Consider the following 25,555-nt stretch of genomic DNA (forward strand, 5'->3'; position numbering starts at 1 on the left):
AAGACAGGAAGAGTAACAAACCTGAATTTCTGACAATATACTGGAATTTTTGTAATATTTTAGCATTTTTATACTTGTATTAGAGTCTACAGTAGAGAGATGGCAAGTTTTTTTCTCACTATTTTATGTATATTCACCCCCACCGTTTGTGCTTCCTTTCAGCATTTGACATGTCAGATGAAAACAATGATGGAACAACAGCTGACCAAAAATGTAAGTCTGCAAAACTCATTAATTTGTAATGCTGATGCTTGTGCAGGATTGGCTGGGTCAGATGTAATGTAAACAGTATCTGCAAAGAGGTCAGGCTCATATGGTTTCACCCCTTTTGAACAAGGAAATCAAATTCATCCTTGGAATGCAACCAGCTACAGTTTGAGTTTACTCAAATTTGTTTTGTCAGCTCAGGTTAAGGATAGAATTCAATGGGGAAAAATAAGGGACACCTTGCCAGCAACCTCAGGCACAGGAGCACAAGTCAAGCAGGGGGTCTTGGGATCTCCCCCATGAGATTTTGAATGTCAGATGTTTTATTTCCTGTAATCTGGTCAATTTTTGTGCAGCAAGTTGTCTTTTTAATGCATAAATTTCAGAGACCTCTGCTACTGTCAGTGTGAGTGCAAAAGAAAGAAAGAGTCAATACGAGTAAACCACAGTTACATCAGTCATATTAAAGCAATAGTTCACCCAAAAATGAAATTTCACGCAACATCTACTCACCCCTGTGCTGATGTGAGGATGGGTGAAGATAGCAAGCAATACCTTCACACCTGTGTTTACATGCTGGCTGGAATCGACTCAGACAACAGAGAGAGATCTGCTCAGAAATAATGACATGTTACATGCACAGTTGACTTCGCAAACTTTCAACAATGAAGAAGAAAAACTTCGACATAGAAGACGACCATCATTTCTTTGCTCAGCCATATTTGTTTGAGCCGGAATATACTAATGAGGAACTATGACGGATGGACAAGGCAGCCGCAGCTCAAACAGACCCACATGTAGCCGCAGACCACAAAGTAAAAGTTGAGAGAGGCCCATCTTGCGCTTCAGTCGTGTACACTCAGCTCTGATCTGATCACTGTTTTCTGCCGAAGCTCCGGGAGTGTTTTGTGAACTGGAGGATCTTCACCCATCCTCACATCAACACAGGGTGAGTAGATATTGAGTGAATTTTCATTTCTGGGTGAACTATCACTTTAAGGATTCAAACACCAGATCCTACACTCTGGGCAAACGGTCTGTCAAAATAACTCCATAGACACAACTATTTCACACAACTATTTTGATCATTTTACATGTTTACAATTCTTGTTCTATGACAACACAATCCAACTGGTCAGGAGACAGGCTGATACAAATGACTTTAGTCATGCTTTGATTCTATAAATTCCTTTCCCTCCGCTTTAGCTGTTGTCAGTGATCAGCTGGTCAGTCAGGAGAGCTCTGAAGAAGGTGCCGTCTCCTGGAGAGTCTACCACCGATACTGCAAGGCAGTTGGAGGTCTAATACAGCACACACACACACACACACACACACACACACACACACACACACACACACACACACACACACACACATACACGTGCATGCACTGGCATGATTCTATGCAATAATACAGAATTATTACATGGCTTTCATGAATACTCGATTCTGATTGGATAATTACAGCATTCTAAGGTCTCCTATGTCTGTATAGCAGACTGTGACTATGTATAACAGACCATTGTTATGGACACAGTTTTGATCATAGACTCTGGATGATCAATAAAATCATTGTTAAATCACTAAAATCATGTATATGTCACAATATATTTTGTGTCAAATTATTGTTTTTTGATACATAACCATGTAAGAAACAGGTAATATACAGTGAACTAGCACTTTTGCAAAAAATCAATAACATCATTTTAAAATGAATATTTTGTGTCAAATTGTTTCTTTTTTCTGGTAATAACCATGGAATAAGGGAGCTAGTGTACAGTGAGTAGGTTATTATTGTGAAATAAACCCATTCAGGATGATTCAAGAGGTCCTGCATCACCCTGTTGGAATTTATTTTGCGGAAATGACCTGCTCGCTGTACGTTATCCCTTACTTATCACATACCAAACCTGGCTGATGATGTTTGGGTTGACTGTGTTGCTGCAGGCTACTTCCTCACTTTCCTCACCATCATGACCATCGTCCTGATGATTGGATCCACCGCCTTCAGCAACTGGTGGCTCAGCTTCTGGCTGGGGCAGGGTAATGGGGTGAGAAATGTCTTTCTCTATGTCACACACACACACACACACACACACACACACACACACACACACACACACACACACACAAACACCCATTGAAGTGAAGGTAAATAATGTAAAATGAATTGAAAAACAGATTTTTGGGGTTTCTAAACCCCAAAGATTCAAGTTTATATAAAGCAGCCAAGTAAATTATCTCAACAAAAGAGTATAGATCAGCAATACTTTGTTTGGTTTATGTCAAAACATAAAAGTTTGGTTCAAAACTTTAAAACATGTAGTGGAAGCAGTTGCTTTGAAAATGTGACAACTTTATTTTACAGTGATGTTTGACAGTCTGAGAGCAGCAAATAGTTCACGGTAAACAGCCTGTGTTGCCACTGCAGTATATGGTGACAACCTTCACAACAGCATGAAATTCATGTATTTTCTCTCTTTTTGTTTTCCATGGTCAACAAGACTTCAGAAGAGGCCGACATCTCACAAAATCCAGACCTGCACTTCTACCAGCTTATCTATGGCGTGATGATGATTGTTATGGTGGTCATTGCCACCATCAAATGCTTCTTCTACACTCGGGTCACCTTGAATGCTGCCTGTAAACTCCACGACACCATGTTCAAGAATGTAATGTGAACTGGAAGACTTCCAGTCTTATATTTACTGTACAATCAAACATTCACACTGAGAGTAGCTGCCAATTAGCTGCTGATAAAGATTTTTTTGTTCTCCTTTCTCAGATTATTGCCAGTCCCATGCATTTCTTTGACACAACACCAACCGGCCGCATTCTCAACCGCTTCTCCAAAGATCAAGAGGAGGTGGACATAGTGCTTCCCCTCCACATGGACCCTTTCTTGCAGTTTTGTCTGTTGGTCACCTTCACCATTATCATCATCTCCGCTGTCTTCCCCCCAATGCTGGTAGCTGTGGTTATTATGGGAGCTTTGTTCACCCTTGTCTTATTGTGAGTTGATACCAGTTAAGTCCACAGATAGATTTTTAACATAGATTTCTCAGGCAGAGTACAGGGAAATAGGATCATAGCAGTTCATCATCTGGTATTCTTCTTAATGGCATTGATTACATGCTTAGTGAATTTGATAATATTGATGTAACTTACAAGATGTAGACTTTTATTGAAATTGTGGCATGTCTTAAGCTTTTAAGACATTAATATAATATCATAATATAGAGGTATGCTTAAGGGAGGAATCATTTGTGATTCCTCTGCAATATATTCCATGGGTACTCCACCCATGAGATGAAAAGGGTGGAGAACATCAGTTGCTCTCCCTGGATCTTTAAAAAAAAAAACTTGAAAAAATAAAGCAGCCAGTTGCAAAACATTTTTGAGTTTACTCAACCAAGTGCTAATTTGGTTTGTCAACTCAGGTTAAGAAGTTAACTCAAAATGCTATCTGAAGTTTGTCAAATTTAACATTATTATTCAGATTTGCATATGTACTTTAGTTACGATAACTAGAATCAAAACATCAAAACAGAATCAAAATTATTGCACTTGATGAACTCTTATTTGACTTATATACCACAACTTGCAAGATTCAGATTTTCATCGAACAATTTGTATGAATATAACAACATACTAAAGAGGTATACTTAAGGGAAACTGAATATCAGTTGTGAATCTTGTGCAGCATATTCCAGAGGAGTATCCGTCAGATGAAAAGGATGGAGAACATCAGTCGATCTCCCTGCATCTCTCTCACCACCTCTGCTGTGCAGGGCCTCAGCACCATCCATGCTTACAACATCAGAGACAACCACATAAAACTGTAAGACACCAGAGTTTCTTAATCAGAAATACTTGATATTTCTTTATATTCATTTTGCATGCTGACCTTTCAGGCTTGCTGACCATGTTTGCTCTCTTTGCATTCTTCTCGGCTTTACATTCATGCAGTGCAAAAACACCAGATGTTCTACTGTCTCTGGTCCTGGTCTGCATTATAAACACTGTTGTACGGATCAGTAAGGTCACATATTGTTCACAAACCCTGGCCTGTCCTTGTCATGTTGTAGGTTTAAGTCACTGAATGACATCAACTCCAACCACTATTTCCTGTTCCACTCTGGTACACGTTGGCTCTCCTTCTGGCTGGACTTCATGGCTGCAACAATGACATTGATGGTGGCTCTGTTCGTAGTGCTCAGCAATGATGAAATCATTAGTCCAGCTTTGAAAGGCCTGGCCATGTCCTACACCATACAGGTAAATTTGGACAACAAATGAATGAGTGGGTGAGGGATTGCAAGCAAAGCCTTTTGTTGCTATATCTATATTATGCGGTTGCATAGGGACCCATAATCCACAGAGGGGGCCCCAAGCCATGTACTTTAAGTCCAGAGATCAGTGGGGAAGCTCTGTCACATGTCATGTCACTACAGGGGATCATTCATGTGAACACACCTTGTGAAAATGCTAGCAGCTAGCTGTTACCATTATTTTTGTAGTCTAAGATAAATAACCCAAATTAGTGGAAAACTGTATTATGAATGTATTTATTTCCAAACATTCTCAGACAGAAGAGGTGTTAGTTAATGAATGGATACGTTTCAATAACAATGTTTAAATATATTTTTCATATAAGGATCGGTTTTGGAAACTTTGCTGACTTTATTACATTTTATGTGGTCTGGAAGTAGCATAAATAGTTAGACTGATGTTTGAATAAACACTTTTCAGAAAATGCAGCAACTCTTTGCATTTTCTGTGGGTTCAATTTCAAGGGTTTAACTTGAAATGCTTGATTTGTATTTGAGGGGAAAAAAATGAGTTAAAAGTGTTTTTTCCAGTTCTATTCTCTTTTCCTCTCAAAGTGCACAAGATTAATGCATTTAAATGTTAAATTCATACCCCAGACCACCTTAGATGTTTTGGAATTCCCCACTATAGTTTCACAAAATAGGGCCCCCCCCAAACAACATTTTGTATAAGCTCCCCAAGAAGCTGGCTCTGATTGCAAGCAACTGCAACATGTGTGCTTACATACTGTGTTTATGTGTGCAGTTGACAGGCATGCTTCAGTACGTAGTGAGACAGGCGACAGAGGTGGAGGCGAGGTTCAACTCAGTGGAGCGGCTGCAGGAATACATCACGGTTAGACTCTGCCTCAGAAAAATGACACCATCAATCCAACCATCAGCCCTGGTCCATTAGACTACTCAAGAAAGGCACCTGCTAAAGCTATTTGTGTGTTTTATGAAAGAGGCCAACGACTTCCACTGTGCAGGTAATTATCATGTGACACCCCTCCTACCCACTCATTCAAAGCAGCTGTTATTTATTGTGTACAGGGTTGTGAGTCTGAGGCCCCAAGACACATAAAGGAGGCTAAAATTCCAGAGAACTGGCCAAAGAGTGGAGCCATTACCTTCAAGGACTATAAGATGAGGTACAGGCAGAACACACCCATTGTCCTGAACGGGCTCGATTTTGTCATCCGAGCTGGAGAGAAGCTTGGCATTGTGGGAAGAACAGGCTCTGGTAAGTTTAGAAAATGTTAATTTAAACATATTAAAATGATTGGTGGAAGAAACATATGGAAATATTTATCCTCCCTCGAAAATATGTAGGGAAAAATAAGCTCTGTTTGGGACAATGACCTCTTTAATTACTCATCCTTAGAGATGATCTCAAGGTCAGCTATACTAACACAGATGACCCCTCTTGTTGATCAGTCAGGAGGTGTATAAATCAACTATGGAAATTAATTTATTTAGAAGTAGAGAAAAAAGGAACTGACCCTTCGTTGAGGCCCTCCTGTGCAAAGCAACTCTTCAGTCATATCTTAGCAACAGTAATTAGGGCACTGTAGGCCTGTCCAGCCCTGGAATTCTTCAGCAGTGTGGGGGAACCTCCGCACCTCTTTTATCTGCTCTAATGTAAGCTGCAAACATTATCATGTCCGCCTAACTCGTGCTAACTTGCTAGCTGCAGTAATGTTGCCTCCAGCCAAACTTATGTTACCACTGCATTTGCCAACCTCTTGTGGTTTGTTATGTGGGCACTTTGAGGAGGAGCATGTGGGCTGGTGCAGGATCAAAGAGAGCCGATGATGATGCATCTCTCTCTGGCTCCCTTTGGTCTAAGCTGCGTTATATTAGCTCGTTTCCCCACTTTCTTCCTGGGGTGATTGTGGTGTGGCTGGTCTGGCTGCATGACCATCTCAAAGACGACTGCACTTAATCTAATGTCTGTGCTTCCTTTTCCCCATGTTAATGAGTGTATTTCAGCTCAGACAAGAAGGTTAAGCATTAGCTTACATTAGCCAGCTCCACTTATGAAAACTGCCAGCAAAAGTAATTATTTTACCCAAACAAAATCCATGGTCATCAGCCAGAAATGAGAAGCCGTTTACTCCTCTGTAGAGTCAAAGACCTTGTGTTTCAACAGTTACTCCCAATTTGATGTGCAGTAGTTTTATTTGTTTCACACACACATAAAATACAAAAAGACAAATGTGAAGGAAATATAAAAGCACGACTCCCAGGATGTGCAGATGGTGTTGAGGTCATGAAGAGACTGGCCACAGCTTGTCAAAGCACCAGTGCACTCCCTGAACAACTGTGCTGCATGTGATGCAGAGTGCAGAAAATGCCGTAAGAAAGGCCATTATGCAACCGTTTGGTTAATAATATGACAGAGTGGATGCAATCCAGGAACAGAAAGAACAGACTGTTTTCCTAGCAGAGGTGTCCATGGGCAGTAAGTCAAAAACATGGAAGAAAACACTGAAGTTGAATGGACAAAAAAAGGCTTTTAAACTTGACACAGGGGCAGAGGTGACAGCCATTCCAGCTGCTGTCCACTCAGAAGTAGAACATGATATACTCCCCAGAGTGCTACGTGAGCCAAGCAACAACTCTTGAAGGTGATAGGCCAATTTAATAGGATACAAAATCCGAACAATAACACAACTTGAGTTTGTAATACAAAGGTTAGTCACTCCTCTGCTTGGTCTGCCAGCAACTAAGTTGCTGCAGTTACTGAGCCCAGTAGACAGCACTCAGGAGTTGTTGTCAGACATCAAACAACTTGATGCACAGCTGCATTCTGTGCCCCTACACCCAGAATCTGCCCCAATCACCGCTTTCGTCATGCCTTTTGGAAGGTACTGCTTTCACAGAATAGAATTGGGATTTCGTCAGCACCCGACCACTTCCAGAAGCAGCTAACCCAGATGCCGGCAGGACTGGAAGAAACTGTCTGTCATGCAGACAACATTCTGGTCTTTGTGTCATCTTGTGAACAATATGACCACAGGCTGTGCCAAGTGCAACTCTAGAAAGAGGGGCTGATGCTCAATGACAAATGCCAGATTGCTGTGGATTGGGTCACATTCCTGAGCCACGTCATCAGTGTACGCAGCATAGAGGTGGGCCCTGGCAAAATCGAAGCAATCACAGAGATGCCCACGTCCAAGGACACTGCTGGTGTAAGAAGATTTTTGGGCATGATAAACTATGTGGGAAAACTTCTCACCCCGTGTCACAGAGCTCACACAGCTAATAAGGGACCTACTCAAGTCAAACGGTGAATGGGCATGGGAAAGCATGTAGCAGCGGGCTTTGACTTCCTCATACAGACAGACCACAAACCCCTCATGTATCTGCTGAACAGCAGAGCACCTGACAATCCCCCCTCGGGTTCTGAGGTTCAGACTGCGACTGCTCCTCTTCACATACAGGATTGTGTATGTTCCTCGTAAGAATCTTGTCACTGCCAATGCATTGTCCAGAGCCCCATTCCAAGCCCCTCCAACAGCAGAGGATATGCAGCTGGGGGAAGATGCCAAATGCCACTCACCTGCATCAGAGATGTGGGTGGTTCAGATCAGGAACACAAAGGACACAGATGATGTCTGAAGATGACTAAAGACCCTGTCATCCTGTAAATAGGATGGCCTGACAGAAAGGCTCTTGCCCCAGAGCTTCAACCATACTGGCAGTTTCACCAGGACCTGCTAGTTGTAGATGGACTATTGATGAAAGTCGACAGTCTTGTTATCCCTGCCACCATGCAAGAGGAGATGCTGGATAAGGTGCGTGAATGTTACCAGGACATGTCAAAGTGTATTACCAGATCACAGTCCATATGGTGGCCAGGTCTGGCTCGGGTCCTTGAGTTTGACATGTGTGATCTATAGGGAGCATCATCTCTTGTTGTATTCACTTGCACTTGGACATTGGAGCTTCGCTTGCAAACTCCCGACCAGCCAAAACTTTTCAGATATATTTTTAAAATTAGATCGTCCAAAGCTGGGCTGGCAAGGCATCTTTTAGGGGTGGCAAACACCACCTTATGCCACTCCTCTAGATCAGCTCCTACGACTAAATGACAACTATGAACATAGAGTGACTGACTGAGAACCAGTGTGTATCAAACAAAGCAGTGAGGGATGATGTAGCAGCCTTAATTTGTATAAACCCAGACAGTAGAGGAACTTGGATTTAAGCGTTTGTGGTCCTAAGTACCAGCTGAGGAAAACACACTCCTACACTCTTTTGAACTTTGTTTACAATGACCAAGCCAGCTGTCTGGAATTCCAGATAAAAAAGGCCAGGGGTGCAGGATGGATCTGTATCTGGATACCTTTAGAGCAGTCTGGGCAGTGGAAACGGTACTGTGCTTAGTTGGGGATAATTGTTGCTTACTTCATGATTTGTAAAATGTTGTTTAATGGTCATTATGTGTTTGTTTGCTTTTCTTTGTAGTTTTTTTTTTTTTAATCTATTTACGCATGCCTGAGTTTGCTTGGTTAGTTTTGAGAGTCTCCACAATTATTTAACAAAAGTGTTTAAGTCAAATTTCTCTCAGAACTGTGAAATTCCAAGTGCCTTTAGCACTAGTTCTGGTGGTTTTCAGTGTGCTCAGTATTCAGTTGAATTCCTAACCAAGGAGGCAAGTTGGCCTCTGAGTGAATGAAGCGGGCCTGAGGGCAGACAGTGTTCTGTCAACAAGAGTGCAAGAAGAGAGCCAAAAATGCGAAGGAAAACAAGAGAGCAACCTTTGGGTCTCTCTTTGTTTTAGTCTTCTATCAATCATGAAGAATTACTACATTTATAATGCGTCCATATTTACATCCATGGCGCTGTCTGCTGGCAATTGAAATCAACACCATAAATCATCCTTGATAAATAGGTAATAGACCTTGTTAATTCAGGTTCAGTCAGTCATGTACAAGCGATCAGTTACTCTCCCTGAGGTTAATGTGGCAGATTCAGCACCATCATCTTACACCTGAACACACACAATTTGACATAGCTTTGGCACACAGTGACAACAGTTGCAGTGTGATATTCAGCAACAGAGTGAGGTTTAGTCGAATGTTGACCACCATGGTTTGTAGCTGCAGCTTCAGGTTTAAATGTGCAAATAAAAATGTAAATTTTATTTTCTTAAGCCACGCCTGTAGGATGCTGGTGGAGCCCTACCTCTATAAACCAGTAGGGTTACTATTCTTTGTGTGTGTAGGGAAGTCCTCTTTAGGCGTGGCTCTGTTCAGGCTGGTTGAGCCAGCAGCAGGAACCATCCTGATAGATGGAGTGGACATTATGGCCATTGGTCTGCAAGATCTGCGCAGCAAACTGTCTGTCATCCCCCAAGATCCTGTGCTTTTTATTGGCACCGTCAGGTAACCATAACTATGCCCTTCATGATCTTCATGTTTACGCACATTGTTAACACTGTGGTAAGTCCGTCACATGTTAACCGGCAATGATGATGTGTTTGCCTTTAGGTACAATCTGGACCCTTTCAATAACTACACTGATGAGGAGATCTGGGCGGCGCTGGACAAGACTTACATGAAGGATGCAGTATGTTAGCAGCACAATATGAAGCACAGGACATTATAACATTTTCACTGCAGCATGTGGTTATTTTTTCTCGCTCTATTAGTTTCATTGATACCTTTACCAAGAATGTTGTCATCTGACATCAGTTATTTCGACACAATGCTTCGAGACACAACAACTGTTTATGACTCATATCTTGACTTGAAATGTTATCTGAAACTTCTGCATGAAAGATGCATTAGTGGTGCTGGTATTTGTCCTGTTAGTGGTGTAGCAGCGTCACTGAACCTCTATTTTTACATATAATATTAACTCTAGAAGTGATGGAGGAAGTATTCAGATCCTTTATAGAAGTATTATCAACTTCTATCAAAAAGCACTCATAAAAATGCACCTTATGAATGCAGTTTGGTTAGTTAGTCCCATTATATTTGAGAAAAGGCAGATATCTCTATGACTGGTATCTCCAAAGCCATGCAACTCACATCAAAATAATCGAGATGAATAGCACTACAGGCCAGAATATTTTTGATTTTGGGATGAACTGTCCCTTTAAGTACTGTACTTGAGTAAAAGTACATCCCACCACTGCACATGTAAGTAAGAAAGTGAAAATGCGTATTTTCCAAAATGTTACAACTATTCTTTTAATGGATCTTTGCTTAATGTCAGTCTCGGTTACCCTCAGAAGTGTTAATAGCAGTAATAGAAGTAGTGCTCTGAGTATTGTTGTTTTTCCTCAGATCGTAAGACTGGAGAGGAAACTACAGGCCCCAGTGCTGGAGAATGGAGAGAACTTCTCTGTAGGAGAGAGACAACTATTGTGTATGGCAAGAGCACTACTCCGCAACTCCAAGGTTGGTGCATACATCCACCTCTTTTGATTTCTTTTGATATACACACTTTATAAGTTTGCTGAACAGCCACTGTGTAACTACTACCACAGATCTCTGTTACAATACCAATCAAACTAAGTAACCACTTGTAATTGCTGTTTTCATTTGCATCAATTACCTGAACACAACCAGTATCTTTTTTCCAGTATGACTACTTGCTGTGTGATATTGGTAACACTTTGTATGTCAATAATGTGTCATAAAGATATGTACAATCCATTTATAATCGGTTTATAGCACTGTATAATTATAGTTATAAGGATTAACAAATGTTAAATTGCTATATTGCAGTAATCAAATCATATTGTAAAACATTTTAGCATTTTGTAAGGTCATATTTTTATATTATTAACTATTATTATTAATCACTAACTGAGACTTTTTTAAGGGATCATAGTGTACTGTAATGCATTATAATCACTATAATCATTATAATGTGATTAGAAGTTTATATAGCTGGTCACTGGGTGCTTTAAGTGAAGTAATGAAATTTCCTAATGAATTAACCCTAGCCTTACCCCTGCCTCTCATGTCTCTCACTTAAGGAAAAGGGCAGTTAAAGGAACAGTTAACCCCAAAATACATATTCTGCCTCTTACCTGTAGTGCTATTTACCATTCTAGGTTGCTTTGGTGTGAGTTTCTGTGTTTTAGAGATATCAGCCATAGAGATGTCTGCCTTCTCTTTAATCAATGGCACTTGACTGGTGGTGCTTGAAGTGCCAAAACATACATGAAAAATTCAGCAGATTTCTTTCCAGAAATCAGGACCCAGTTACTCAAGATAATCCACAAACTTTGTTGTGAGCAGTTTCATGGAGGAACTACTTTCCTTCTTGTAGACAGAAAGGAGCACTTTCTCTCTGGAAAGCAGTACTTTCTTTTTAAAAGAAAGACAATTCCTATTAATCTTTTCTTTCTGCTTAAACATTTTTAAGGCTTAGGGATAGGGGTTAGAGTTGTCATATTATTATATGCTTATATGATCCTTGCAAAAAAAAAAAAAATGTCAGGGAGTGACCATTATAATACCTGGCCTTATGAATATTTGATTGATTCTCACTATATACATATATAATAATTTAGAATCTTAGAATATATGAAAGGTTATAACTGTACATTGCCAAAAGTAGATTATAATGTATTGTAAGTATGTTTATAAGGCATTATAGACATGGGCTTCATAGAAAGTGTTACTGTTATCTTTTAGTCTTCATCTATGCCAACTGTCCCTCCTGTTGTCCAACAGATCATTCTTTTGGATGAGGCAACAGCATCCATCGATGCAGAGACAGACGCCTTGATCCAGAACACCATCAAAGAAGCCTTCCAGGACTGCACAATGCTCACCATCGCCCATCGTATCAACACTGTGATGTACGCAGATCGCATTCTGGTCATGGACAACGGACAGGTAACAGACAAACAAACACAGGTACACAGAGATAAGGTTTGCATGATCCCAAACCCACAGACTCACAGTAAGCGTTGTGTCCAACAGGCGGCAGAGTTAGGCAGTCCAGATGTGCTGATGCAAAGACCAGACTCACTGTTCTCCTCACTCCTGAGCGCTGCCAACACTGTGAACACCTGAAGCACAGAGGCCCTGTGACGCCACAGCACCACCATACACTAATGTAACAGCTGTAACAGAGCACTGCTTATTCATTCACACAACCATTTCTTTTACTATAACACAGTATTCTCATGTTTTAGTCTGAACTGCTTATTAATGTTGTGTAAATACTCATGTTTTTATCTCTGCTGTCTGCTGAAACAAATACATGAACAGTGTTCTTTCAAAAGGTTTTTGTTAGGAGTGAATATGGTCTGTCATGTACACTGTATTTAAAACATATTTATTGATTTTCTATGTCTTTGTCTGCTGCCACTTTGAAAATTATCACATGTGAAGTTTTGATCTGTTTTGTGAATATGCACTTTTGCACTATACTTTCAAATAACAAATGCATTTTTATCATATTAAAGAAACGCACATGGAAAATGTAAACTAATGTAGCATAATCTGGGACTTAATAAATGATGGAAATTTGTAAATTTTATTTACATTGTGTGCTGTGTGCTGTAGTCAGTTACATGTTTCTCTTTTGTCATTGTCACGCCTCATTTAAAAAGTTAAAAAGATTATTAATTTTTTTTTTAATAACAATTAGATATTAGTGTTGTTCATTGGTTGATTTTACTGGTTGTAGGGCTATTGATTTTGCATTAACAGTTCTTTTTTTGTCATAATAGTTTACACTAATAATATGTGACAACCTCTTCTTTGTATCAATTTAGGCAAAAACTAGAAATATGTTCTTTATTAAACAATATTAGGCCCTTTATTCGAGTGTAATTAGGGACACATTACGACAGTAAACAGTGTACTGTAAACTAGTGAAATCACCTATCTTGCATGTCCCCATTTCAAAACAATATGTGAAGCAGAGCTACCAAGTAAAGACCAAAAATATAGAGGAAGAGGAATATTTTGTCTATAGGGGACTGGATGAAATGTGTGAAGCAAGTGATCTGCCATGTCGGATGTATTAGATGTAACACTGTCAACAACATGCAGTTTGATAGTTTGGTTGGTCAGATGTCGGGAGCAAAAAACCTCAGAAAAACTGACCTTGATTTGAAAAACTAAAAGCCACAATATTGTTCAGCACACAACTCCACTGTGGATGTGAAAGCTCTGTTTTAATGTGACCCAAATTTCCCTCTAATAAAATATAATAAGGGTCTAATAAGTGTCTAATACTGTCGAATAACAGGACATTATTTCTAGCTTTTGCTAATGTGATACAAAGTATGGTTTGATATATTTTATTAGTGTACTGTTAAATAGAGTTTGACTTCTTGGTCTTCACCAGCTGACCCTCCACCCTTCACCCACTTCAGTGAGTGTGTTAGTAAATGCTGGTTGAAGGGGTGATGGTGGCTAAAGCTCAATAGTTTTTCTAAAGCTGGTAAATTTGCTCTAGGATCACTTCATAGAGGAAGTTTGTTCTTTTTTATAAGAGAATTTCACACATATGGGCATCAAATCCAGCCAGTGTATCATGAGGAAGTGTTTTTCACTGTGAAATCCCATTGAGGCATGACGTTCCTCTCAGCTGTGGTTATTGTGTTTTAGTGGTGAGGTCTGCCCGCAGCCTGCTCTTTCAATCCCTCGTTTATCTCTCCACTCTCCATCTCCTCACCTACCACTCATGGTAAAACGATGGGGATATAAAATATACATACTAGGATATATAATCTCTACATGTGAAGATATAAAGAGAATGACTCACTTAAAAAAAGCATGTTAAGAGCTAATCTAATGAGTATTTTGCACACACGCCTGCCTTTTGTTGCATAGAAATACACTTTTGGAAGGAGGTGGAAGAATAACCTGCCTTATATTTTAGTTTATTGCTGAGTTTTGAAGTGTTTAAACAGATTGTGACTTTGATGCAACATGTATGAAATTCAGTCCCGCACACAGAAGAAAACACCAGACTGTTGTAGCTACGGTACAGCAAACCTGATAACTATGGAGGGGGACTGAAAGGCCCATAATCACCACCAATTTTCAACAGAAATGAAGCAGGATGGATTTGTATGAACTGGCCCATGAATGAAAATTATTGTAAATTAAAGCCAAAATAAATTGTTGGTTATGTTGTTTTCTGCTACACTGGCATTATCTCTAAGGGCATTATGGAAATTAAAGAAGGATAGTCCTAAAACTACCTAAACATATCTATCTACTAAATGTTGGACCATAAACATGGTTAGGACCTCCATACTATAAGTGAGAATCAGATATTTAAACCAGCTGCTCAGTGCAAAAATAACAAACTGTCTGGGATATGGAGGAGTCAGTTACATCCTGTACAGAAAATTTGACACTTCGTCAAAACACACGTCTAAAGTTAAAATCATACAGGAATATGAATAAGCAGGTGCCATATCATATCCTGAATATGATTACACCCAGGAACTGGCATAACAGCAACAGAAGTGTGCATATAAAAGTACTTAAATGACATGACACAGACCAGAAGTTGAGGGAGGCTGACAAAGTTTAATTTAAAATAAAATATTTTAAATTGATTATAACTGGAGAATGGAATGTGAGCAGATATAATGGTCAAAATGAAATGGAAATAGCATTAGTGTTGTGAACAGAGCAGATTGAAACAGATTAAACAGCCCCCCTCTGACTTTGCAATCAGTGCAAATTTAAGATACCTTCAGGTACATAACCCTAATCATTTTAAATTAAATAGTAACACGATGACATAATATTACAGAATCATTTATGAAGGCAGATTGGGAGCAGCAGATTTATATCTTTCTTGCGTGTATTACAGAATTGATTTGATTCTATGTTGTGTCAGAAAAGAGAACACCAGCTTAGAGTTGGTTTCAAATTCATCTCTCTCCACGTCTTTGTACCCAACTAATAGGACAGTATTGAATATGAGACCAAATAGCATCAATTGTAAATTCAAGCCAAAATTTTAGATTTAAATAATTTAATCTCAGAACTGTGCTGATGATGTAGGCAAATGTGTTTTCTGCATTGCATAAGACATCACATCCAGATGACACAATTCTCTCTTTATTCCTAACTCCAGTATGTCAGTATCAAAATACAGTAGGTGCTACTGAAGAAGAACCATGTTGAAGTCATGGAGGGACAGTTTTCACTCTGTTACAAGCCTGCAGGGGGAGACAGAGTCAAACACAGACATCAGAGCTCATAAAACACAGTGAGTTTCACACAACCTATTTGCAAATAACATTCTAGCCATTACAATAAGGAAAAAATTGAACATAACATGATAAGTGGTTATATCTACATCTGTAACATCTGGCATTTTGGCAAAAATCACTCCCACTGATTTTTTTTAACCTGCTTTGGTAAGCAGCACTTCAGCTGTCATCTGACTCATGGACACATGATGGCACCAGAGTTATATTCTACCCAGGCACCAATCAAAGCTACTGTATCCTCTCATATTTTATTTTTTAACAGAGGTCTAAAAGTAGCCTTTTGCTACAAGTAAAACCTCTCTGTTGATTTAGTCATTATAAAATGTATGTATGAAGTTAAGCTTAAGAGACAATTTCATTGTGATGTATATGTTAGAAAAATAGGATTTCTTTATGTTTTCCATCAAATTATTATTAGATATGACATTTTTGACTAAAGGCTTATTCTCTCCCACTGATTTTTTTTTTAAGTGATACAGAAAATACTGAAGCTGTGGAGATGTCCAAGACTGTTGCTTGGTGATAATCAAATATTGTAAAATCTCACCACATAGTCCCTCATTTCAGAGGAAAGGGATTAAGGGAACCTTGTACTCTATAAAAACCAGATCTTTGTTAATGAGATTATTACTATATGTTACATTTTAGAGGACCATTCACCTCAAAATCAAAACTACATATATTTCCTTTTACTGGTAATGCTATTTATCCATCTAGATCATTTTTGTATTAGTAGCAGAGTTTTGGAGATATCAGCTGTAGAAATGTCTGTCGTCTCTCAACTCCATTATGGCATCAAAACCAGTTAAAGTCAGGTAATATTTCATGCCATTCAGGTGAAGAATTAAGAAACAAGGAAACATGGGAGGAAAAAAGGAAATGAAAAAGGAAGGAGGAAACAAGGAAGGACTGAAAGAAGGAAAGAAAGATGCAAGGAAGGAAGGAAGGACAAAAACAAGGAAAGAAGGAACCGGTGAAACAAGCAAGGAAACAAGGAATGAAGGAAAAAGGAGGGAAATAATTAAATGAGAATACAAGGAAAAAAGGAAGAAAATAAGGAAACAAGGAAGGAAATGAAGAATCATCAAAGGAAACAAAGAAGGAAGGACACAAAGAATGAAATAAGGAAGAGAGGAAACAAGGGAAGAAATAAGGAAACAGGGAAGGAGATAAGAAAACAAGGCAGGACACAGGGAGGGAAGGAAGGAAACAAGGACAGAGATAACAAAACAAGGAAAGAAACAGGGAAGGAAGGAAAAAAGGGAGGAAGGAAGGAATGACAGGGAAAAGAGAAAGGAAATAAACAAGAAAATAAGGAAAAAAGAAGGGAACAAGGAAACCAGTAAGGAAAGAAGGACACAAGGAAGCCACAAGTAGCCAATGAGGCAAGAAGGGAGACAAGGAAAGAAGGAAGCAAGCAAGGAAGGAAACAATGAAAAAAAATAAGGAAACAATGAATCAAGGAAGGAAATAAGGGATCACATGTTTGATCATAGTCCTGGCCTAAAGACATCTATGTACCAGTTAGGAGTCATCATCATGGCACCACCTACTGGCAACAGGAAGTAGGCCTGTGTGACAATAATAATTTTATTTACATGACATCTCCACAGTGTGGTTTACATTTGATATACTGGAACATAATGTATAATGGGTGTTCTGTAGTTCAACCAAGTAGAGACAAGAAGCAATCCAGTTTGTGACCTGCAACAAGGCAGCAGCTGCCACACACCTGACACACACAGGAGTGCAAGAGGCAGTTTAAGCCGGATTACAGCTTTAATACTGAATAAGTTTTTGTTCAGATTTGTACAAGGTCTCTAATGGTTTAATAATATAACACTATAGAACATGTGGGAAACAATCATGGGATGCATAAATATCTTGGATGGGATGCTAACTAAAAATAATTATATGAATCAGTGTTGGAGTGAATATGGTCTGTCACTTGGCTGTCTGAGGGGCATGGGCAAAAAAATAAAACCAGCTGCATGCAGTGGTGCAGTAATGTGCAGAAAGTTGTGATGCATTTATGACAAAAGAGTTCTAAGTCCTGGTTAAGATTAAAATTAATTTATGACTTAGATTTAAAGTTTGACTGCAGGGAACTATTGACTATATAACAATTTAGAAGCACAGGGGACAACTTATTTTCTAACATGTAGGGCAGCCTATGGATAGAAGAGCTTTCCAGAGGGCACTTCATCACATTGGCACCTTGGGCCACCATAGATGGCACTTTATAATCTTCATCTACCATATCTACCAGAGGGGTATCAAAGAGGGCACTTCTACTGCATCTTTTTCAAACTCAGTGGGCTGTCCAATGTAAGGAACTGTTGCCTTTAATAAGATTTAATGTAACATACAGTGCTCAGACATCAACTCTGTGACTGACAGCACAAAAATGGCACGTGGCTTCAACGTATAGGCTTAGTGAATTGAAATTTAACATTAACAGATATATCATTTTGCAAGACAAGCTCTGAAAATCAAACACTGGTGCTGGTTGTGCTCAAAGCTTCATCAACAGTGTTATTAAGGCAGGGAGGACTGACTGCTCCGAGCAGATTTTTTCAGCTGGTTCAGACACTTGAACCCGAGACCTTTCAGTCACAAGCTTTCTTCTTCTTCTTCTTCTTCTTCCTTCAGGCCAGGGCTAAATAAAATATCAATGGTTCAGTTATTATACTGGGAATGTGTTTGGGCTGACATGCTGTCTCTATTTGCCAGCTAAAAAGTTTGGTATCAACACTTTTGAATATGATGATGGACAAAAACCATGCAGTTATTTGCATGCAGTATAAATGTGTTATTTTTGCCTGTTCTGTTTCAATATTCCTGCACAGTACATACTCTAAACAGTAGTGGGATTGTATAAATTGTGTATGACTGAAAAGCTGAGACTATTGTGGATTCAGTGAGCCCAATTATATCATATGTAACCGTGTTAGTCCCAATAGCAGCCACTTCATTGTAGTGAGACCATTTTTTGAAACTTGACCTCTTTGTATATCATGATCTATAGTGACTTCAAGGATAATCACAGCTTCATGAAAGTTTACTACCACAAACTAGAGAACTGGAGCATTCAGAAAGTAGGTGGCTTTTCTAGGTATATTTACAGGAAGGGGCTTTATGAGCAATACCCAGAAGTGAAGTGCTAACCGTCTTAATGTGGTGTTTTGGAAGGATCTTGGGCCATTTAAAAATAAATTCTTGAGTGGTATAAAATGGTCAAATGGTGCACCAAATCTGTGTAATAAATGGTATCAACTCAAAAGTTGCTCCTTAAATTTTCCTAACTTACAAGAAATAAACTGAGGATGAGAATAGCCATCATATACTTCCATCACAATGTTATATGTCCTTATATGAACTAAACTTTCAAAATGCTTAAAGAAAGCACAATGTATGTAGCAGATTGACTAGAAAAACTTGACACCCGATGCTGAGCTGCATCTTAAATTAATCTTCAGCTTCCCTGCATTCAGATGATGTATACCACTCAAGGTTTTCCCTGGATGTTTTTGAGACAAAGGTGGCAAAGCTTGGAGAATGTAGCATGCACAGTGTACAGTGCACTACAGATGACAAAATCATGATTTGACAGACATAAGAGTCCATAGGGATTTAAACATGTAAAGATGGAACAAAAAGATAAAAAACAAAGACTGACAAATGACACTGGCACAGGAATGAACACACTGCACGTTTCACTCTCCTGGCTGTTTTTTTTTTTTAAACAAAAGGGCACAGAGCCTGATGGAAAACTGAAGACAAAGATAATGAAGGAAAAAAGCTTTCCAATGTGGGTCCAAAAATAATTAATTTTGATTAAAAAAAAACTATCAAAAAAATCTATTTATATATTTATCTTCTATTAAAAAATAGAAATTAGCACTGATAATCCCCTCATAAAAAATAGAAAAAATAAGTGCATGGTAGAGAGAGGTGTAGTGGAAAAGGTTCATTTAAAATATTCCACGAGAAACAATACATGAAAACTTTCATCAATAGAAACTAATTTAAAATATACACATAAAGTCATATTTACACACTGACTCAAAAACGTGCACGCATTTACTCACTACACTCTCATACATAAAAACATACACTGTAAACACACACGCATACGTACTGACACGCACTGTACGTAGGATGATCCAAACACACACACACACACACACACACACACACACACACACACACACACACACACACACACACACACACACACTGCGGGGGGAGGAGCCAAAGCTCTCGCGCTGCTATGAGTTTGTCAGTTTCCTAAATATAGCGGAGGGAGATCTGTCTGCGTGTGTGTGTGTGTATGTGTGTGTGTCTGGCGCAGACACTTTGATAGAAAACTATCCGTATTTACAGCAGCATCTGGAGGACAGCGGGGTAAGTGGAGCAAACTCGTGTCTTTACGTGTCAGAAAGTCTGTTTACTGTCTGTCCTCTGCTGTGGACACTGAGAGGGAGGGGAGCCGCTTCACTTCACATAATGTTGCGATATGCTTGTTACACTGTAGCCTAACTTGGTCCGTTAGTTTCCCAAACAAACAAATGACATGACAGCAGATGCTCTGTATAAACACCTAATGACGGGAATTTGTTTTTGTTGTCACTGTGGCTATAAATTGACATTAAACATGAGTACAGTACGTGTACAGTACATGTTGTGATAAGCCGAAGTGCCTTAATGGAGGGCTTTATAAAACTTTGATTAACTCTGCAACGCTGTAAAAAAAAAAAAAAACCTCTGTAGTTAGCTGTTTTAGCCGGTTTGCTAGTTTGAACATTTTCTCGTTTGATACCTCCACTACTCCTGTCCTTCTAATTTAATGGAAACTGCTGGCTCAAAAACAAAGTGTAGCTAACGTTATTGTCTTTGATAATTTCTAAGAGGGATATCAGTAGGACTGCTGTTGGGGTACTAAAAGCATAAAATTAGCCTGCAATTCAGCAGCAGTCATATTTGAAGTGACTACCAGTGACTCCATATAGCCACAAACGCATTAAGGTAAATGTAATCTTAGCTGTTGGACCTCCACAACCTGAATTTATGTCAAACAGCCAAACGTAGAAAATATTCGCTTTCTTGCCAAGAGTTAGTTGAGAGGGAGTGTAGAAGTGGAAGGTAATGACTACTCAAGTACTGTAATTAAAGGGACAGTTCACCTCAGAATAAAAAAATATATATACTTTCCCTCTGGCCTGTAATAATATTTATCAATCTAGATTGTTTTTGTTGTAGAGTTTTGGAGATATTGGCCATAGAATTTAATAGAATTAGATGACACTTGATTTGTGGTGTTCAAAGTGAAAAAACCCCCAAAAATCTCAACAGCATTATCTCTCTCCAGAAATCATGACCCAGTTATTAATCCACACACCTTGTTGTGAGCAGTTTTTTGGTGGAACTATTTTATTTATAAGGAACTATACCCACCAACCATATCACCATGCAGAAGGAAGCGTTCATTTAGTCATGGACGAGAGGCTTGTGCTTGTAACAGTGTTGAATGTCAACATTAATGGCGTTTTCTTCAGCTTACCCTCTTGTCTATGAGTTGAAGCATGCTTCCCTTTGCACGAAGATGTATTTGGCAGGTGTAGTGTGGCAGAGAGCAAACAGTACATGAAACTGTTTTTGTCATGATGGATAAATAGCACTACACATAAAAGGAAAATGTATATTTGATGTTAGGGTGAACTGTAAATTCAAAAAGTTTCATCCCCAAATGCTGTCAGTGGGTACCTCAAAAATACCAACCTTGAGGTAACTAACAAATTACAAACATCATTTTCACAAAAATCACAAAATATAATCTTTGTGTTCCGCAACGTCACAGACAGTTTAAGGGAGTCTGTGGGGGAGTTACAGTAACTACTGTTTATTTTTGTTGATGTCAGCAGTTGTTTAGCCATTTGAATGAAATGGTGTTAAAGGATAGATTCACACATTTTTTTCAAGTCTTATTCTAATACAGTACTTGCATGGCTATATATACAATTAAAAGGTTACTGGGTGCTGTATTTGTTTGTGTTGTTCATGCTTGCAGCAAAAAGATCCCTTTTTGAGGTGATTTCAGTGTAAGTGACAAAATTCACAGCCCTCATTTTGTGTAAAAATACATACTTAAGATCATTATTTAGCTAATGCATATACTGTGTGTACTAAAAAGGCTGATTTAGAGGGCTGAAGCTTCACATTATCTTCAGCTGAACTTTAGAATGGATTTCTGCACAGGAAGATTGTGGAGTACTCCCACATCTCTTATATCAAAATTGCTTTAAAGGTCCAATGTGTAACATTTACATGGATCTGTTAGCAGAAAATGGCAGAAATTGAATATAAGATAATATGTTTTCATAATATGTTTTCACTACTTTATAATCACCTGAAAATGAGAAATGTTGTGTTTTTGTTACCTTAGAATTAAGTGTTTATATCTACACTGGGAGCAGATCCTCTTGCATAAAGGCCACCATGTTGAACTGCCATGTTTCTACGGTAACCCAAAATGGGAAAAACCAAACACTGGCTCTAGATTTGTCCATTTGCATTTTTCACAGTCACTGTGGGTTCTCGTATATGCTTGAAGGGAAGGTGACAGGTTTGCAAAGTGCACGCTCACCACTAGATGATGCTGAATCTTACACACTGGTCCTTGAACCCCTGATATGTCATGTTGGAAATATAGCAACCATATAAATTTTTTTGGAAAATGAGATTCATACAGTGAAATTCATCACCATGAATTAGACTGCAAATCAAACTGGCACTTTCCAATGATGTTTCAAGCTTTTTGGCAGGTGCCAGGAAATTATATAACGTAAAATGTGAGTAACTAAAGAGAGAATGACAAAGCTCAGTGTTCAAAAACTGTTTTTTTTGACTGGCTGTAGCTGGTCTGTCAGAGTCTGTTGTGGCTTCACAGATGTTTTTTCATAAAGCAGACAGTCCATCTAGACAACTCATAAAGATAAGTGATGAGCACTGGGACAAGAACTTGACCACAAGTTGATGGCTGATTGAGCAGACAATACACTTTGTTCCTCAGGGCAAATATAGTTTTAGCATCCAGTAAATTCATGACTCCCACAGAGCATCTGCCCCTGTTTAAGAGCTTCATTTAAGGGCGTGAAGATGGTCTAACTTTCCCTCCTAACATTGCAGGGCCTGGGGGAGTTCCTTAACAACTCCATAGATAGTTTTTTTTTAAATTAATTACTTATTTAATTATCCACTATTTCCTGGCCTTTCTTCCTTGAATTATGCCCCCTCAGAGCCTCACCACTCTTTCAGTTCAGCCGGGACAGATTTTAGCAGGTTGGGAAATCTTCCCCAACGCCTTCTTTCAATCAAAACAATCTGTATTTCTTTCTCAAGAGGTTGGTCCCTCAATATTGAATTGTCACGGACATAATCATGTTCAAAGAGATATTTGTTTTGGGGGGTAGCTGGCTGTTGTAAGACAGGAGTCTCAGCCTTTCACAGTTGGCTGATAAACCCAAATCCAGTTTGTAAAAAAGTCCCTTCAGAGCATTATAGGTGACATCACTGATGCAGGATTAATGTTTTTTTAATAGTCTACACTGTCACTGTGGAGCCTGGAGAGGCACTCCACGTTTTAACATTAAACTAGTATTACAACACCCTTTTGTCTTCACCATGAACATGAACATGAGTAACAGGAAAAAACTGAGACTTAATGGAAATGTGTATGGAAAAGACCAGTGACTAAAAAAGCAAGATCAGGGTTTTATCAGCAGGTGAAATGAAAAGTGGCTGGTGAACAGACAGGAAATGTCCTGCTCTGGAGCTCAGACCTCTTTGGTGCCCTGCTGCCTTGTTCCTGCTCTTTGTTTTCATATTTCATTAGCGGGGCTAGCAGCATGTAGCATCACCTTCAATTATCCTCCCTGTCAGCGGACTGACAGTGCCTGTCTGCTGGCTTTAGTGATTACAGGCTTCAGGGGACAGGTAATCAGGTCATGGTTACACTGTCACCCTGTCAGACTGCTGAGACCACAGGGAGCATATGGGATGAAAGAGGTCTCCCATCTCCAGTCAGTTATCTCTTAGCAGGCTTACATACCCACAATGCTGCCTCGTCTGGACCACATATATCTTCATTTAGTTGCAGTACAGTGTAATTTGCTGATGTTGCTCTTTTGAGTTTAGTTCAGTTATCATGTGAATGGCTTTAAGGATAATGAGTTTCTGTGATGAGCGAAATAACAGAGCCAGGGTTCGCACATTTGTGCCTTTGTTGTTGCCCATGGACACTTTCTGTATATAACTGTAAAATGCTTTGATCCAGATTAAGGGTACTATTATATACTGGTATTGGTGATAACTATGATATTTAAAAGGTCAAATATTAATATAATGTTCAAAGGATAGTTCACCCCAAAATGAAAATTCAGTCATTATCTTCTCACCCTCATGCAGATTGAAGCTTTGGTTTAGTTTTTTAGTCCACAAAACACAGCTGGAGTTTCACAGGAAAACAGCGTAGCAGAATTTCCCAAACTATGAAACTGAATGGTGACCAGTTTTGTTGCCACACCTTGTTTCTACAGTGGCCCAGAACGGACACACTAAACACTGGCTACAGAGTGGGCCCTTTGAAAAGTGAGAGTCAAGTCAAGTCAAATTTTATTTCTAAAACCGAGTGTCTACGGCTGGTACAAAAAACAGTAACAATTAGTATCAAAAATTCTCCAGTCAAACAATACCTGCATTCAGTACATTTGGTACCCAGATTAAAAAAAAAAGATTTATATGTTTTCTACAACCATTGTTCATACAGAAGAACATTTAAAAAACAAGTATCGAATGATGTACTCCAACAGTATCAGTTTCATTTTAAAGGTATGGATATTGGTACCGGTATTTTAATATTCTAAATAATGCCCAGCCCCAGCAGTGTCACAAATCACAATTTGCCTCTGGGGGCTTTACAATCTGCCCAGTGCCCCCCCACCCCCTGCACACACACACACACACACACACACACACACACACACACACACACACACACACACACACACAGTTTGAGCATACATTAAATTTTAAAGGAGGCCAAATCACATATGTAATCAAATTAGAACTTTAATACCTTAAACTTTATTACTGTAAATTGTTTAAGGTATAATCATATAATCCATTATGTGTACAAGCACATAATGTTCTTATTACTGTAAATCTGATTAAGATGTATGTTTCAAGTGTTTACACTTAAAGACACATACTTCAGTCTTTTCCTGATAGTTAGGACAGCGTGCTCACAGAGGGCTGTGACACAAAGGGCCCCAACCTCCTCAGCCATACAGGGATATACAGTGCTGCATATAAATACCATTAACAAGATAGTGAGCATGTAGATAACATGGAGGAAAATATTTAAAACATGCATTAATGGATATTTTATTCCATCTGCCAAAATGAAACAGGACACGCTCCAAAAACTGGTTATGATACTTTACAAAGGTTGGCTGGATGTTTGATATTGTTTCATGAGAATGACAATCAAAACTTCACTGTGTATGTAATCGGGATGGAAACATTTCTGGGAACCCTGCCCATTTAATCAGATGCTTTTGCTAGAGAAATGTGATGCGATGAGTATAGATTTAATGCAAACCCTATTGTTGCTGGTGAGTGTGTCAGTTTTGGTTTTTGGCATGTGGTTACTGATACGTCTGAGAGTTCATGTCACTCCAGCGTATGACCTCAGTTATAAAAGTGATTAATGGCAGTTAATGTCATGTTGGTTTGAGGTTGACTGGGAAGGAGGTGC

The 25,555-nt window shown here is 39.0% G+C and overlaps 2 protein-coding genes across 5 annotated transcripts in view; both read left to right on the top strand.

Moving 5' to 3' along the window:
* The window catches only part of abcc12 (ATP-binding cassette, sub-family C (CFTR/MRP), member 12), a 30,230-nt gene extending 17,195 nt beyond the window's left edge, over nucleotides 1–13,035 (top strand). For all 3 annotated transcript variants that reach the window (XM_084721441.1, XM_084721433.1, XM_084721451.1), the window contains 14 exons: nucleotides 163–213; nucleotides 1,414–1,506; nucleotides 2,155–2,258; nucleotides 2,712–2,879; nucleotides 2,993–3,219; nucleotides 3,911–4,048; nucleotides 4,296–4,485; nucleotides 5,284–5,373; nucleotides 5,571–5,760; nucleotides 9,751–9,910; nucleotides 10,016–10,094; nucleotides 10,817–10,930; nucleotides 12,218–12,382; nucleotides 12,470–13,035. In XM_084721441.1, the coding sequence (XP_084577567.1) occupies nucleotides 163–213; nucleotides 1,414–1,506; nucleotides 2,155–2,258; nucleotides 2,712–2,879; nucleotides 2,993–3,219; nucleotides 3,911–4,048; nucleotides 4,296–4,485; nucleotides 5,284–5,373; nucleotides 5,571–5,760; nucleotides 9,751–9,910; nucleotides 10,016–10,094; nucleotides 10,817–10,930; nucleotides 12,218–12,382; nucleotides 12,470–12,562 (1,862 nt within the window). In that variant the 3' untranslated portion in view covers nucleotides 12,563–13,035. The remainder of the gene's footprint in view (nucleotides 1–162; nucleotides 214–1,413; nucleotides 1,507–2,154; nucleotides 2,259–2,711; nucleotides 2,880–2,992; nucleotides 3,220–3,910; nucleotides 4,049–4,295; nucleotides 4,486–5,283; nucleotides 5,374–5,570; nucleotides 5,761–9,750; nucleotides 9,911–10,015; nucleotides 10,095–10,816; nucleotides 10,931–12,217; nucleotides 12,383–12,469) is intronic.
* Nucleotides 13,036–19,996: 6,961 nt separating this feature from the next.
* The window catches only part of LOC146333250 (myocyte-specific enhancer factor 2A-like), a 58,788-nt gene continuing 53,229 nt past the window's right edge, over nucleotides 19,997–25,555 (top strand). The window contains exon 1 of one of the 2 annotated variants that reach the window (XM_084721474.1): nucleotides 19,997–20,145. The gene's annotated coding sequence lies outside the window, so the exon portion shown is untranslated. The remainder of the gene's footprint in view (nucleotides 20,146–25,555) is intronic. The other variant, XM_084721509.1, reaches the window with a different exon arrangement.

The sequence above is a fragment of the Lutjanus erythropterus genome, chromosome 1, assembly GCF_056507025.1.
Source record: "Lutjanus erythropterus isolate fLutEry1 chromosome 1, fLutEry1.hap2, whole genome shotgun sequence".
Lineage (NCBI taxonomy): Eukaryota > Metazoa > Chordata > Actinopteri > Lutjaniformes > Lutjanidae > Lutjanus > Lutjanus erythropterus.